The sequence below is a fragment of the Buteo buteo genome, chromosome 10, assembly GCF_964188355.1.
Source record: "Buteo buteo chromosome 10, bButBut1.hap1.1, whole genome shotgun sequence".
In the NCBI taxonomy this organism is placed as follows: Eukaryota; Metazoa; Chordata; class Aves; order Accipitriformes; family Accipitridae; genus Buteo; species Buteo buteo.
In genome coordinates, this window is record NC_134180.1 from 33,584,722 (window position 1) to 33,598,252 (window position 13,531).

General features: G+C 50.1%; 1 protein-coding gene across 1 annotated transcript in view; it reads right to left on the reverse strand.

Annotated features, from left to right (window-relative positions):
- The window catches only part of ZSWIM5 (zinc finger SWIM-type containing 5), a 102,914-nt gene that overhangs the window by 31,019 nt on the left and 58,364 nt on the right, over window positions 1-13,531 (reverse strand). The window contains exon 2 of the mRNA XM_075039307.1: window positions 892-1,248. Within this exon, the coding sequence (XP_074895408.1) occupies window positions 892-1,248 (357 nt within the window). The remainder of the gene's footprint in view (window positions 1-891; window positions 1,249-13,531) is intronic.

Here is a 13,531-nt window from a genome sequence, read left to right on the forward strand (position 1 = left end):
TTAACAGGCATGTGTTAATCTCCACAACGCCCTTCCGTGGCAGATAAGTGTTTATTATCTCTGTGCTACAGCTGGTGGGACAGGCGCGGTGGGGAGCAGCTCATTGTTGCAGACCCTGTACAACCTCAGCTCCTGGGCTCCTTGGAAAGACACAGCAGGAGCGCCCAACTTGGGCTGATGAAGGGAACCTCAGGGCAACTCCCCAGGGAGTCTGGGCCACTTCCTGGACCAGCGGGCAACTGGAGCGGGGCTAGGATGGGCACCACTCCCCAGCCAGTGCTTTCCAGGGGACGAAGTTAAAAGCATCTTCCAAACACAAAGCCCCAGGACACATCTCTGCTGCCTTTGTACAGTAGGTCAGGACAGCGGCGCTCATTTATTATGGGCAAATTAACGCCCATGGAGATTAAAGCTTTGTCTCCCGTCAGCTCAGCCGCATCTGACTTAGCAACGTGCAGGGCTGGGCTAACACCATGTCCCTGCATGCTGGAGGAGCCATGTCCCCACTGCACCTCCCATTCCTCAGGGTCCCAGCACCACATCCTTCTGTGTTGGGGACTAAACGTGCTCCCTTGGCTTCTCCATCCTACTCTGAGATGTGCCTTGTGCACCGCCAGCCTGTCTGCTCTGCCTTTTCTTGCCTGTCGAAGCCAGTGTTTGACAGATAAACACATAAAGGAGAACAGAGGGCAGAACCGGGATGCATGGCCAACACCGATGTAGTTCCAACACCCATACATTAGCATCACTTTGACACTGCCACCTCTCTCTGTACAGCAACAGACAAATGTGGCAAAACGAAGGTCACCACCGTCAGTGTGAAACCACCACCCCAGGTGCAAATGCAGAATGAATCAGTGCCAAGCCACCCAGGGAGGAGGGAGGAATTACCATGCACTTGGTTGATCTCAGAGTTGGATGACAGGATCTCATCAGCCAACTTCTGGGCGGTGGGCAGCACCTCGGTGTGGTGTGCCGTGATCAAATACTGAACAAACTTCTGGAGCTGGTCCCTGTTCATCTGGAAAAGGGTCTCTGAGATGGGAAGACGGAGTTTGACCTGGTCTGGCTTGCGGATCCTGTACAGTGAAAGCGCCACGACATGGGCGCAGTAAAAAATGTCCTTGTTCCCGCAGCCGCATGTCACGGAGGTGATTTTGCAGCGGTCAAAGCTGATGGCCACCTTGTAGGTCATCTCTGGTTCTGTTGCAGTCGCCGGCTCCGTTACTGTCCCACTGAGGTGGAACCCTGAAGAGGGAAAGGAGAAGAGAGAAAGGCCATGTTAGCTTCCGTCTGACCACGACCACCCATGTAAACTCTGGAAGGAGAACAAGGCCAACCAGGGCTGCTCTTGCATCGCTATGTCAAGGAGCGCACCACCCAACGCATGCCATCCTAGTGGCTTACACCCAGCAACACCCAGCCCGCATACGAACACACTTCTGCACCAACACACACATGCAGTCAGACTCATCGGTGAGTTTATTTAACAGCCAAACCCTCAGGGGAAGAGCAAAGCTGCTCGGTTCCCATTTGTTTAAGAGTCTCTCAGACTGTTTCTCTCCTGGGAGTCATCTTCATCCACGCCTCCCTCTCACTGGATTTGCAACTCATGTGAGTGAGGGCTGGCAGAAAAAGGCCAGGTTTTCTTTTCTTTGATGAGGCAGACAAAAAACCCCACAAATCAAACGCAATGCAACTCTAACTGCAGTCTCTCAACCAGGTAGAGCGCACCAGGGCATGGCCACAGCTCTGAGCTCTATCACGCAGCAGGAACAAGGAGCAAGGACAGGAGCAATGCACAGACCGAACTGGGGGCTGGGGGGAAACTGTTTGTTCCTTGATCTCCACAGCATTTGCTGCTCCCCTGCAAGCTCTTGAGCTTTCCCTGAAATACAGCTGCCAGGGAGCCAGCCACTTGTTGGTGCGATCCATGCATCAGGCTGCACGGACAGCTCAAATCGCTCACGCAAGCGTTATGGTGCTCCCGACTGCCCCTGCCATGTTATGAGGGGGTGCAGCGCCTTTGGGCACAAACCATGAAAAAAAGTCGCAACAAGTCCCAAACACAGGTGAAGAGCGAGAAACAGGCTCGAAGGTCCTCTGGGTCCAAGGAAGGTGGATGCACCAAGCAAGCGATGGATAAAGTCAGTGAGAAAAGACTGGATGCCCATCAACCTCAACCCAAAAGCCCAGGGAGCCCTTCCCAGGAGGTCCAACACCAGCACTTTGCATTTGCCCAGCCACCTGGAAAAGGGACATCTTTGTTTCCCCCATTCATCTGAGGAGAATGAGGCTGCACCAGGAAGTTAATTAACATGGCTAGGGCCAACCAGTGCCCCCGTGCCAGAGCCTGGTGTTGTACCCAGGACCCGGCACTCCACTCCACCTGTCCCAGCCCTCCTCCCCAAAGAGGATGCTCACTTTTCTCCATGTCACTGCAACCTTATTAAGCCCGTGTTTGTACAGAGGTCCCTGTGGAGCCTGCCGTCCCCCAGAGAAGGCGGCAGACAGCTGAGAGCCCTACAATTAGCGACAGAAAAGGAGAAGGAGTGGGGGGGGTGAAGATTAAAATACATTAACTGCATCAAACCCTTGTGCGTTTGCCAGCTCTCACAAAGCCTTTCCGAGACAAATTCTACCAGAGGTTTTTAATAAATGGCATCAAAACCAGCTATTCACTGCCAGTCTCTTTAAAGCCACGCCAAAAACCACATTCAAATCTGATTAAGCGTCAAGGAGGTCTGTTTTTACTTTAGTGCAGGGGAGGGGGAAAGCAGACCTGTTCTGCTGCCATCGCCTGAAACCCACCCCACGTGGCCAGCGGAGCAGGAAGGGAGGGACGGACGGACGGACAACCCCACACTACCCTCTCGCTCACACACTGCTGGGAGTGGAAGCGCAGCGGCGGAGATGCTGGGCTCGGGGTCGCAGGAGCAGTGTGGCCAGGGGGCTGACGAGCACACCCCCACCCACCCCCCCTCCCGCCATGAGTCCATCCCCCGGCAGCCAAACTATATAAATCCTGAGGATAAACTCCAAAGTGTTTATGTTTTACCACTTCTCTGGTCTGCGATGCTTGGCAGGCGGCTCCGACTCACTGCCAGTTTCTCCCTAGTTTACTTTTTGAACAAGTTAGAAGGATTGGAAACCACGTTCCTGAGCAAGAATGTATGTATATACGCCTATGTACACCCATAGGCACATATGCACATATATATATAAAACCCTCCAAGACAAATTACTAGCTATAAACACTGCCTTGAAATGCTTACTCTAGCAAGATCATGGGCCAGACCCCACTTCGGGCTAACTGGTGTAAGGCTGAAGGAACTCATTTAACCAAACGACCTGTTTCAGACAGGTGTGAGTCTGAAAATACATCAACCATGGTCTGAATCTGGCCCCCCGACAGAGGAAATTTGTTCAGATTCTTCCCAGGTGGCTCTCAGGCATCCTAAAAGCTATGCTTCCTCCATCCACTGCGAGAGCTGGTCCTTGCAATTCGTAGCTGGGGTCTGCACATCAAACAGGACCATTCAGCTCACTGGCAGCTGCCAAGTTCATCTGGCACTCAAGCCCTAAGTCAAGTGTTGGTTTAGATTTTAGCTGTGGTGGCAGCAGGTCTAATTAAGATAAACTAGGAACTCTATACAAAACATTTATCAAAGGCTTAGTCAGAAATTAAACACGGTGAGAGGGGGAAAGAGAGGAGCTGGCAGGAACAGAGGCATTATTTGGGAATATTTATATAAACGGGAGGTCAGCCTGCAGCTACCATGCTGCACCCTGTTCTATGGCCAGGTATGCACCCCAGCACCCATGGATACTGAGCACACCAGCTCAGCAATGATGGGTATCACTGTCCCAGAAAAGAGTGGTAGTTAAAAGGTAGGTTATGGTGTGGTTACTCCAACATCCATCAAAGCACTCATTCCCGGTCCACACAAAACCCTGATGCTACAGTCACCAAGAGGCTACAGGTCACCCTGGAGAAGGACAGCTGTCACTGTACCATCCGCTCTGTTCCTCTCGCATCCTAGAAGCACATCGGGCAGGTGATACTGGCACTCCAGCAGAGAGAAACACAGCCCTGGCCGCAGACACGGGGTCTGGATAGCGCTGAGAGCAAAAATATGCTCTCCATCATGTACCCCCTGCATGTTTCAAGTTAAGACATTCCTACAGCCGAGTGCTTATCTAGGACTTCATCTTCTGTTCCTTAACATAAGCTAACTTGCTGTTTGATTTGCTGCCAGCAAAGTGACAGTGCCAGGGCTTGAAAACCATGGAAAAGAAATAATTAAATACCATCTTTGTAACTACAGACTCATTACACCCCATCAGAGCCTAGCTTTGTCCCAAGAATGACATCGCCTCCTCCCTGCCCCTTAACAGCCTCCCCTACTTTTACCACAGATGGTCCCCAGTGCATGTCTCATTGATCCAGGTTGCAAAAAGAGCTGAGTGTTCATACCTGCCCCAGAAAGAGCACAGAAAGGTGCCACAAATGTTCACAGGCACACAGGGCACAATGAGCGCATCTCCTTCCTAATCCCACTTATCCATCAAATAGGGACAAAACACCAGAGCAAGGACCTTGCATTAGTGCCACAGGACACTGTACCTCTGATTTAAATTAAAACAGATCCTAGAAATGTCTTCTGGGAGTTCGTGAGCTCCACACCAATAGGACTTCCAAACTCATCAGCTGGGCAACACTTTCCTGTCCGTAGGCTGGGAGAAGCACAGATCCACAAAACATCCCTGGCTCTGAAACAGCTACGAATGATCAAGCCTTTAGCAGGAGATTCAGTGTAAGAGACTTTACTATTTAGACAAGACCATTAAGGCCTCAACAGAAGTGTCTTTAACCAAGACAGAGAATTCTTTGATCTCTAAACCTACTCAACCAAGAGGAGCATTGAAAACTCTTCCAGTTCTGTAAAAGCAGCCAGAGTCTTCCAGCTGGGCATTTTTAACCCAGATGTCCACAAGCCACCCGCCAGGAGAAACTACTAGCCCGTCCTGCAGCTCCAACCCACCAGCAGGAGGGCTGTGGAGACCCTAGTCTTGGGTCCTCCAGCAAACCACTGAAGGTAAAGCCAATGTTCAAGCTGGTTACAATGAAATACCTGAAGTTCAGAGATGGGCAGACCACAGGTGGAAATTCAAACCCCAGAAACAAGCAAAACCCAGGCGTAACCCCTTCCATTCTCATAGCTGTGTCATCAAGAGCCCTCCAACACTCGTGAGGAGGAAGAGGAGGACTCCACAGCTACAACACTAGCCGGGAACTTGAGAGCTCAGCTCTGCTCCCTCTGGCAGTTGCTGCTCACAGCCATCCCCCAGATTTCACACTGCAGCCCAGGCAGAAGTCACAGTTGTCATTCGCAAAGTTGTGCCATTTGGAAAAATTAGCTCGCTCTTCCCAAGCGCGGCACTCGGTTGCCTTTCACGAAGCGTTAGCGCAATCCTGCCAGGAAGGAAGCCTTCACGCAAGAGCAGCCATCTCTAGGACCTAACCCTGGGCCAGCAAAAACCACCCGAGGTTGCTTGCACTGGCATTGCTGCACAAGAAGAGGGGACCAGTAATGCATGGGTAATGCGGGGAGCATTTCTTCATGTCACTGTGGTTCCTCTGTCTCCTCTGCAGGCTTTTCTCGGTCTTTGTGGAAACCTTGAAGCGGGACAAGGAACAGCTCTGCAGAAGGAAACGTGCAACCATATCCACCCCTAAGCAAGGACTGCTGGTGGGATGCAGCTGGACCCTGTACTTGAAGAACTCACCCCCACATCTGGCTATCAAAAGCTCAAGTGACCTCCTAGTAACTGAGGCTGATGTTTTGGGCAGCCTCTGTCAGGAGCAATGTGATGGAAAGTCCATCCACGCAGTTTCCTGAAGGCACCAGCCGCATCCCCTTGCATCCCAGCCAGAGAGAGGTGGCTGCAGCAGACAGCAGCTTGGCTCCTCACTGCTCTTGTGCCTGGTGCTCGGCTCCCAGGACCCCACGTCTAGTCAGACTAACCCCATTTCAAATCTGTGTTTGGGCAGCTCTGCCTTCAGGCAGGCAGGAGCTCTGCAGAACTGAACAGGAACAAATACACAGATATTTATGGGGCTCAGCAGATGTAGATGAGGTAAACTGAAGTTCTCCGTGCAAGTCATATACACTAGGTTAACATGACCCAAATATTTTTTTTAAATTTCCAAACCACAGCGGAAAGGTATTTTAAACTAACGTGATTCCAAGCTCTTTAGTGATTAAACGGACTACAGCTCCAGCTCCTAGTGGAAAAACCATTTGTTTTTCCACTGTGTGAAAGCCGTAACTAGCAATGAATAATAATTGCTGCACCGAGTGTTATTTATAAGCCATTGTCGGTCACATTTCCGTGCCTTGAAACAGCAGCTTTCTAAACCTGAACTTAAAATCAGTCAATATTTGTAATGTAGGCAACACCCGTGGGAGGAAGGTGTCGGTGTGCTCATGCGGTGGGAAGCGGAGGTTAGTAAAATCTCCCAAAGCTTTCCAGCTTCTAGATCAATTCCTCCAGCCGGCTGATGCTGACAATTGCTCAGTCCCTGACCTTGCAGTTGGAAAGGAGATGGGCTCATGAACTCATTTGCACATGACAATGCTCCAGCAAAGTGAATCATCTGCCTCTGATAGTAACAGAGAGTACGGAGCGCCCCAGCCCTCCCGGGCTCCATTCAACTAGCGCAGGGCCGGCCTTTTGTGCTGCCAGTGCAAGAAAGACTCCACTGAAGATGTGTGCAATTAAACCCACTTTTCTTGTTGCTCTTTTGATTCAGCGTGGCTCAATGAGAGGCACCCTAGGCAGGTGTTGTCACACACAGATAAAATGTGCCTTTTCAGAGTGCTGGCAGACAAAAAGAAAGAGGGTAAGGCTGATTCAACTGCCATTTCTCCCTTGCAAAATAGGGAATCCAGGCTTCCAGCGAGTCAATGAGCAGAGCTGGTATGAGTTTACATCCTCCCTCCTCCCCAAAGCAATTTCTTTTTGTGATTGCAGGCAAAGGTGTTGAGCGAGACCTTAGCAGGGATGAAGGAGGCAAGCGATGGCTGGCTGGGAGGATGCTGCCCCAGCAGAACACAGCCGTGCTTCTTCTCCTGTATGTTTTTCCATCGCAGCCCTCCCCGGTCCCCACCATATTCTTGCCCTTGCCCGGTCATTACCACCCTGGAAAAACACCTCTGGCCTTCCCAGAGCTAACGAAGACCATTAAAAACCCCTGGTAAGGAGCTGAGCTGACGCTGGAGGAGCCGTAACAAAGGGATGCGGCCGAGTTGGAGAGGATGCACCATGCCTGCAAGTATCATCCCCACACGCACCTATGGCCTCAGACACCAACTACCACAGGTTTAGAAGAAATACTGTGTCTCCAGGTAGGCCAGGGAAGAAGCATGAGCTGCAGCTGTGAACACAGGAGATGCAAGTGGGGCTGTTGTGCTGGAGGGAGTCGTAAGCTCCTCTGAGCAGCTGAGTAAGCTGGAGGGACGCTCTCTCTGCCATCTGCTCTGATCCCACACCACCTCCTGCAAATGAAGAGTCAATCCACTGGTTTCTATCCCTGTTAACCTCTAATCAGCCAAGAGGACCAGCCTCTGCCTTGCTCTTTATCTGAGCCAGCTAACGCGTGAAGTGCACCGCGCTTCCCATCTGCTCCAGCATTACTAGAGTTAAAGGACAAAGCCATTTCCCTGTCCCAAGCATTCATTTACACAGACGCCCTTGTATTAACTCAATTTCCCAGTGATTTCCATTATTACCCTTACGAGATTTCTGGTGTTTGTTTATCTAGGAGTCTGAAATGGAGGGTTTCTTCCTCCCCCTACCCAGCTCAGGGGGTGGCTGGACCGAGGCCACGCTCCAGATGACTGGTCCCAATCTGTGGCATTCCCCAAAAATATTCAAAACTGTTCCCCCATTTTCTCCCCAGCCTGGAGTGCTCTTTGTTGCCCATCCAAACCCGATGACCCATTTTTGGGGGGTCTTTGTTGCCAGCCCCAAAGCCAAGACCACCCCTTCTGGCACCACCTTCCAGATCATTCTGCTGCCTGCCAGCAAATGGGCTTTTAATCTACCCCAACGCACAACCCTTGCTCCAAAGACATATGGTTTGGGGGAAGAAGGAAAAAATACAACCAGTTTTAAAGCTCAGACTGATTTCCTCTGCTAAGGTGCAGCCCTGCAAGCTGAATTCCTCTGCTAGCAGTTCAGATCTAACACAAAACCAACCTGAATGCCATTTTCTGCAGCAGCATAAGCAATAGAAAGGGCTTAAAGAGAGGATGAGTTCACCGCAGCTAACGTCCTGCCCACGTAATAACTGGTGGCAAAATGCTGTCAAGTCTCTGCTCTTTACTGGTATAGTATATCTTATGGTAAGCTTGAATACAAAGAGCTTTCTCATGGTTTAAGAAATTAGAAAGATGAGGATGTGCAGTACATTTTTTGGTAGAAGTGGTGAACGCACCATCTCTACATCAAGGGAGAAAAAGCAACACATCTCTGTGACCATCTCAAAAGCATCCCTCTTCTCTCTGCATTCATGAGCAGCTGTATCTGAATAAGGAGCAACGCCGTTCCTTGTTATAGCTCAGGTGTTTTCTCAACAGATGCAGTGTTGTTTTCAAGCATGAAAGAAAATATCCATGGGGAGGAAATTCACTTTTGCTGGAGCTTCCAGGTTCGTGCATCCCATCAGTCGAGGCTGCCACAGAGAAGACCCAGCCCCCCGGGCTGTCACCACCCTGGCTGCCTCAAGGAAACCGATGGGAGATGCCAAAACTCACACGCAAGGCTGAGCTGGGGTCATCTCCCGACTTCAATGGAGCCACCCAGATTTCCAACAGCTGAGACGCTGGCTTCTAGTACATAAAAGGGTTTTAATTAGGAAATGCCTCTTATCCCTCCATGCAAGCATCACCACGATGGGATCACTGATCTTCACCGCAGTCAAAAGCCAGCGGAGCAGCACTCTTCCCTTCGTTGTCTTTTTCATGTGGCAATTCGCATAACTCTTAGCCCCACAAAAACATAATCCCAGCCCCTAAAAGGAAAGTATGTCCTGTGCCAGAGCCCTTAACCCATTGCTCCTGGCTTAAGGGCTCATCCCTGGGTACCCTCTGGTCAGGGAAGAAGCTGCTCCAGAGCCATGGACATCCTTTTCTATGGATCTGCTCCCCTCACTTATCTGCTTTTCCAAGACACAGCCTTCCTCCTGTATTGGCAGCTTTTCCAGGTATTAGCCTCAGGCTGGGGAGCAGCTTTGGATTTTGTCTCCAAATACACAAAGATAAATTGTATTCAGTGTATATTTTGCAACTTAAAGCTGCCTCCAGAGCTGGCCATCTCCAAACCAAAACCCAAACTCAACCCACCAATATGGAAAATCAAAAGCAAAACCAAGCCTGAGAGCCTCCTGACTTGTTTTCTTCCCACGTTTAGGTTTTGCATGGGACAGGACCAGCAGCCAGCTTAACAAGGACCAGAAAGAATCAAACCAGGGCATCACGCAGCCATGGAGGGAAGCAGGACACCACCCCGATCCTCCCTGAGACACCAGACCTTAAAATAGCAGCTCTACAATTTATAGGGAAGTTATTAGTTATAATTTTCCTGGCCCTCAGAAGCCTTCTGAGGGAATGAGGCAGCCTAGATTCAGTATGAAAATCTGCTCCAAATTCTTCCCAAAAAAGACTTTTTTTCCACTAAGAATAGCTCTTTCTTTTTTTTAAAGGGAGGATAAAGTCTGACTTTCTAAGTTATTGGCAATGTTGTTAAACGAACGTTATATTTACAAAGCATTTCAATAGCATTTGTGGTAATGGCCTCAGTAACAGATTTGCTGAAAAGGTCAATTAACTTCCTTCTGAAAACCTCGCTTTTAAGCACAGAAAAGGGCTCGCTCTGCATTGAAACTGCTCCCCCAAAGTGGAAAAATCTCTGAGGTGACACCATTTTGCTGTTTCTGCTCTCCATCCCCCACTCAGGAGTTGGGCACCAACCCCAGGAGCAGGACCAGGACGATCCCCCTCTCCTACCAACTTTTACAGTCCCCATTTGTAATAAACCCATCTCTTTTTTTTTTTTGCTATTGAATTTCACTAAGGAGAGTACAGCCAAACATTTATTATATTGTAGAAATATTATACTTAAACAGCTTAGCTCACTTCAGTAGCCTCACAAAAACTCTGTGGCTTCCTTTCCTCCTCACCCCCAAACCAATAAAGCTTAAATTTTGGAGCTTATTAGGGCTGCTCCATATAGGGAAATTAACTACTCATTGCAGAATAAATTATTCAGCAATTGCTATTCCAGATCAGTCTCCTCTATGGACACTTCATTCCAGAATCATTTTGGGAAACTTTGTGAGAATATTAATTATTCCAAAGGAAGGGACTTTTAATTCCAGGACAGGGAGTCACTCAATTGCTGCACACCAGTGGCTGGGCTGGTCACCAGCCCTTGGTGACAACCCTGACCAGAGCAATCCCAGAAGAGGAGGTGAGGGGTGGTGTCAAGCTTGGGAAGGTTGATGCTGAATTTCAACGTCCAGCAAAATTGAAGCGAAGGAAAGGCACACACCTTGACTTCCTGCGGAAAAAATGTTTTTCCAGCTTGCTTTCAACCTATAAGCTACAAAGTGAGAGGAACCATCTAGTGAGAGGTTGGAGGACTTTGCATCATGAGGTGTAACATCTGCCCCATTGCACTGGGGAAAGCAAATGATTCCTGTCCCTGGGACCTCTGCACAGAGCCAGGAAAGGGTAAGCTACATGGGGACCTCCAGGAGGACCACACTTTGGAGGGGGGAACACTTGCTCAAGTCATGTTGTGCTTCCCACATCTCAATCTTGGCTCTGCACTCTTCCTCCGAGACTCCTGACCCCACACTGAAGTTTCCCATCCCCGTTGGTCCCTCACAGGAAGGATGTCAGCACTTAACACGTGTCCGGGGGGAGTCACATCCATCATGTGCGTGAAGTGCATTGATGGTATCTAAGAAGCACCAGCTCTGACAGTGGAGAGACCTGCAGAGCATCCAAGTGTTCTTTGGCAGCTCCCAAGCCCAACTCAACCTGCTGGTGGAGGAGTTTTCCGCCTCTTCCACAAGGACCAGGTTTTTGCTGCATATCCTCCAGTCCTACCAAACTATACATCACACCCAAAATTACTCAGACAACTAGAGCCAGCCTCCATGGAGCCTGGTGGCTGTGCCAGAGGAGCCAGACTCCTTGCCATCTCCTGGGCATGGCCATTTCCCCAAGCCCCAAAAATGGTGTTACAAAAGGGATCCCTGATACACTGTCCACCACCACCCACGAAGCTCAACACACTTCACAGGGCAACAGCGAGGCAGCATGTTCAGGCACTGTAAGAAAAATTGAAGAGGGACAAGACCAACCCAAGCGAGGCAACCACATACAAGTTCTCAGTTACCATTATCTCTTTTCTGGTGAGACCCCACAGTGAAGTCTGGGGTCACAGCTGACAAGCAGTCAAATCACCCACTTCTGCATGACAAAAATGCTCTGCAGAACAGTCATCACGCTTTAAATAACACTTTAAAACCCCTTTTGATCACATTAGTTTTCACATGACCCTTCTGAGAAGTCAGGAAGGCAGCAGGAGGTCTGCGGAGCAGACACTTCCCCAGCAGCTCTCCTTGCTTGAAAGGAAGGCAGTTGGGAGACAGATGCCTACCAAAGATGCTCCGCTCTCCTGCATCAGCAGTTTTCACCATCTTTAGCACACAAGCACTTCACGAGAAGCAGATTCCCGTGCAGTGATTTTAAGCTCCTCAGTGCTACCATTTCTCCTTCCAGACATGTGTTGTCCCCAGCATCTCCCAGCCACATATCACCAACCTCTGCTTTAGCAAGAAGCCTGCAACTGGAAAGCTGTCCCGGAGGGTCCACTGCGCATGTGAAAACACAAGCCCTCCTGCTTTTCAAGTCAAGATGACTCCATGGCTTTGCAGCCTTCAGAAACACAAAGGGTCACAAAAGCTGATACCCAAGGAGACACGACACATTGCTTCGCTGGGTCAGGAGTGGTGTACAGGCTGCCTCTGCAAAACTCGTGTTTCTGATTAAAAACTTCACAGATCTTTTTGCTGGAAAAACATTGTTATTCAATCCACAGCCTAGACTGCAGGCTCCTCCGTTTGCTTTTGGTGCAGTGCAAACATCTAAAATGACACCGCGTAATGACAAGATCTGTCATCGGGATGGCTGGGGCTACAGTAGAAAGAAAAATGAGGGAGCGATCCATTCTTTCTCCCTGGAATTCATCACAATTAAAACAAAAGGAAACCTATATTGTGCAGTTAACACTAAATACACAGGACTGAAGGGAAAGGGGAAAAGTGTAACATGAGACATTTAGCGGCGGTTTTCTCCCATTATGTGGCATCAGGTCCTTCTGGCGGTGGAGGGAGAGTCTCCAGCTCCTCTAACCACAGACCTACTTCAGTAATTAAGAGGGGAAAGGGAAAAGGAAAGGGAAAGGGAAAAGGGCTGCAATATCCCAGCCAACTATCCGCTGGCTGGCTGAAATACAACCTGAAAGCCTCACCAGAGTGAAACCTCACCCCTGCAGCCTCCTGCAGCTTCTGGTTTGCCCTGACCCTCCATGGGGCAATCCAGGCAGGGCTCCCTGGCAGCAGACAACACACATGCCAGAGGGTTATCATCAGATTTATCTCAATTTGGAATTAGAAGCAACCAAAAATACAGTGAGCTCAGCATAACAGGACAGAAATGAAGTAAAAAGCAAAACCAGATGAGCAACTGGGGAGTTGACTCCTCTCTTCCTTTGAAAAGGGAAGCTGGTACTTGGAGAGAAAATGGTTTTACCCACAATCTCAGCAAAGGGTTTTAGGAATCGCCCTAATTAGCACATAACCCAAGTATTACATGGTGCTTCCACTTAGACACTAGAAAGCAGTAGGGGGAAATCTTCCCCCGACCCTTGAAAAAAGGTCCACAGATGTCCCTGGAGAAGGGGAAGCAGCCACACACTGTGGGTGACACGTCCCAGCTTGGGGGTCTCTCTCCCGGTCAGATGGCAGAGCACACCCGGGGAGCTGCACCCCACTGGGGATCTCCCCCGAGAGCAGCACCCGCTGCCTTCCCCGTCCCGTGCTGAGCCAGGAGCAGGGTCCCTCTCCAGCTGGGTGGGAAACTGAGACAGTGGGGTCCGGCAGCAAAGGGGACAGCCGGCTGGGAAGAAGTGGGCAAGGGATGCAAGGAGCCCACGCTTCGCCACTGCCTCCCCTGGAAGGAAACCTCCAGCCCTGCCTTCCCCCCCCAGGCGACCTCCTTGGGCTCAACCCGCAATATTTGCAAGGTTTTGGGTAAACTCCCGCAGTCCAGCTTTCCGGGAACCGCAGCTGCCGGGCTGAATACGGCGCATAGTTGCAAACTAAATTGCTGTAATGACAGGGATCAGGGCTGATGCTGGGAAACTCGCCCTCGCCAAGATGACACCTGAGAAT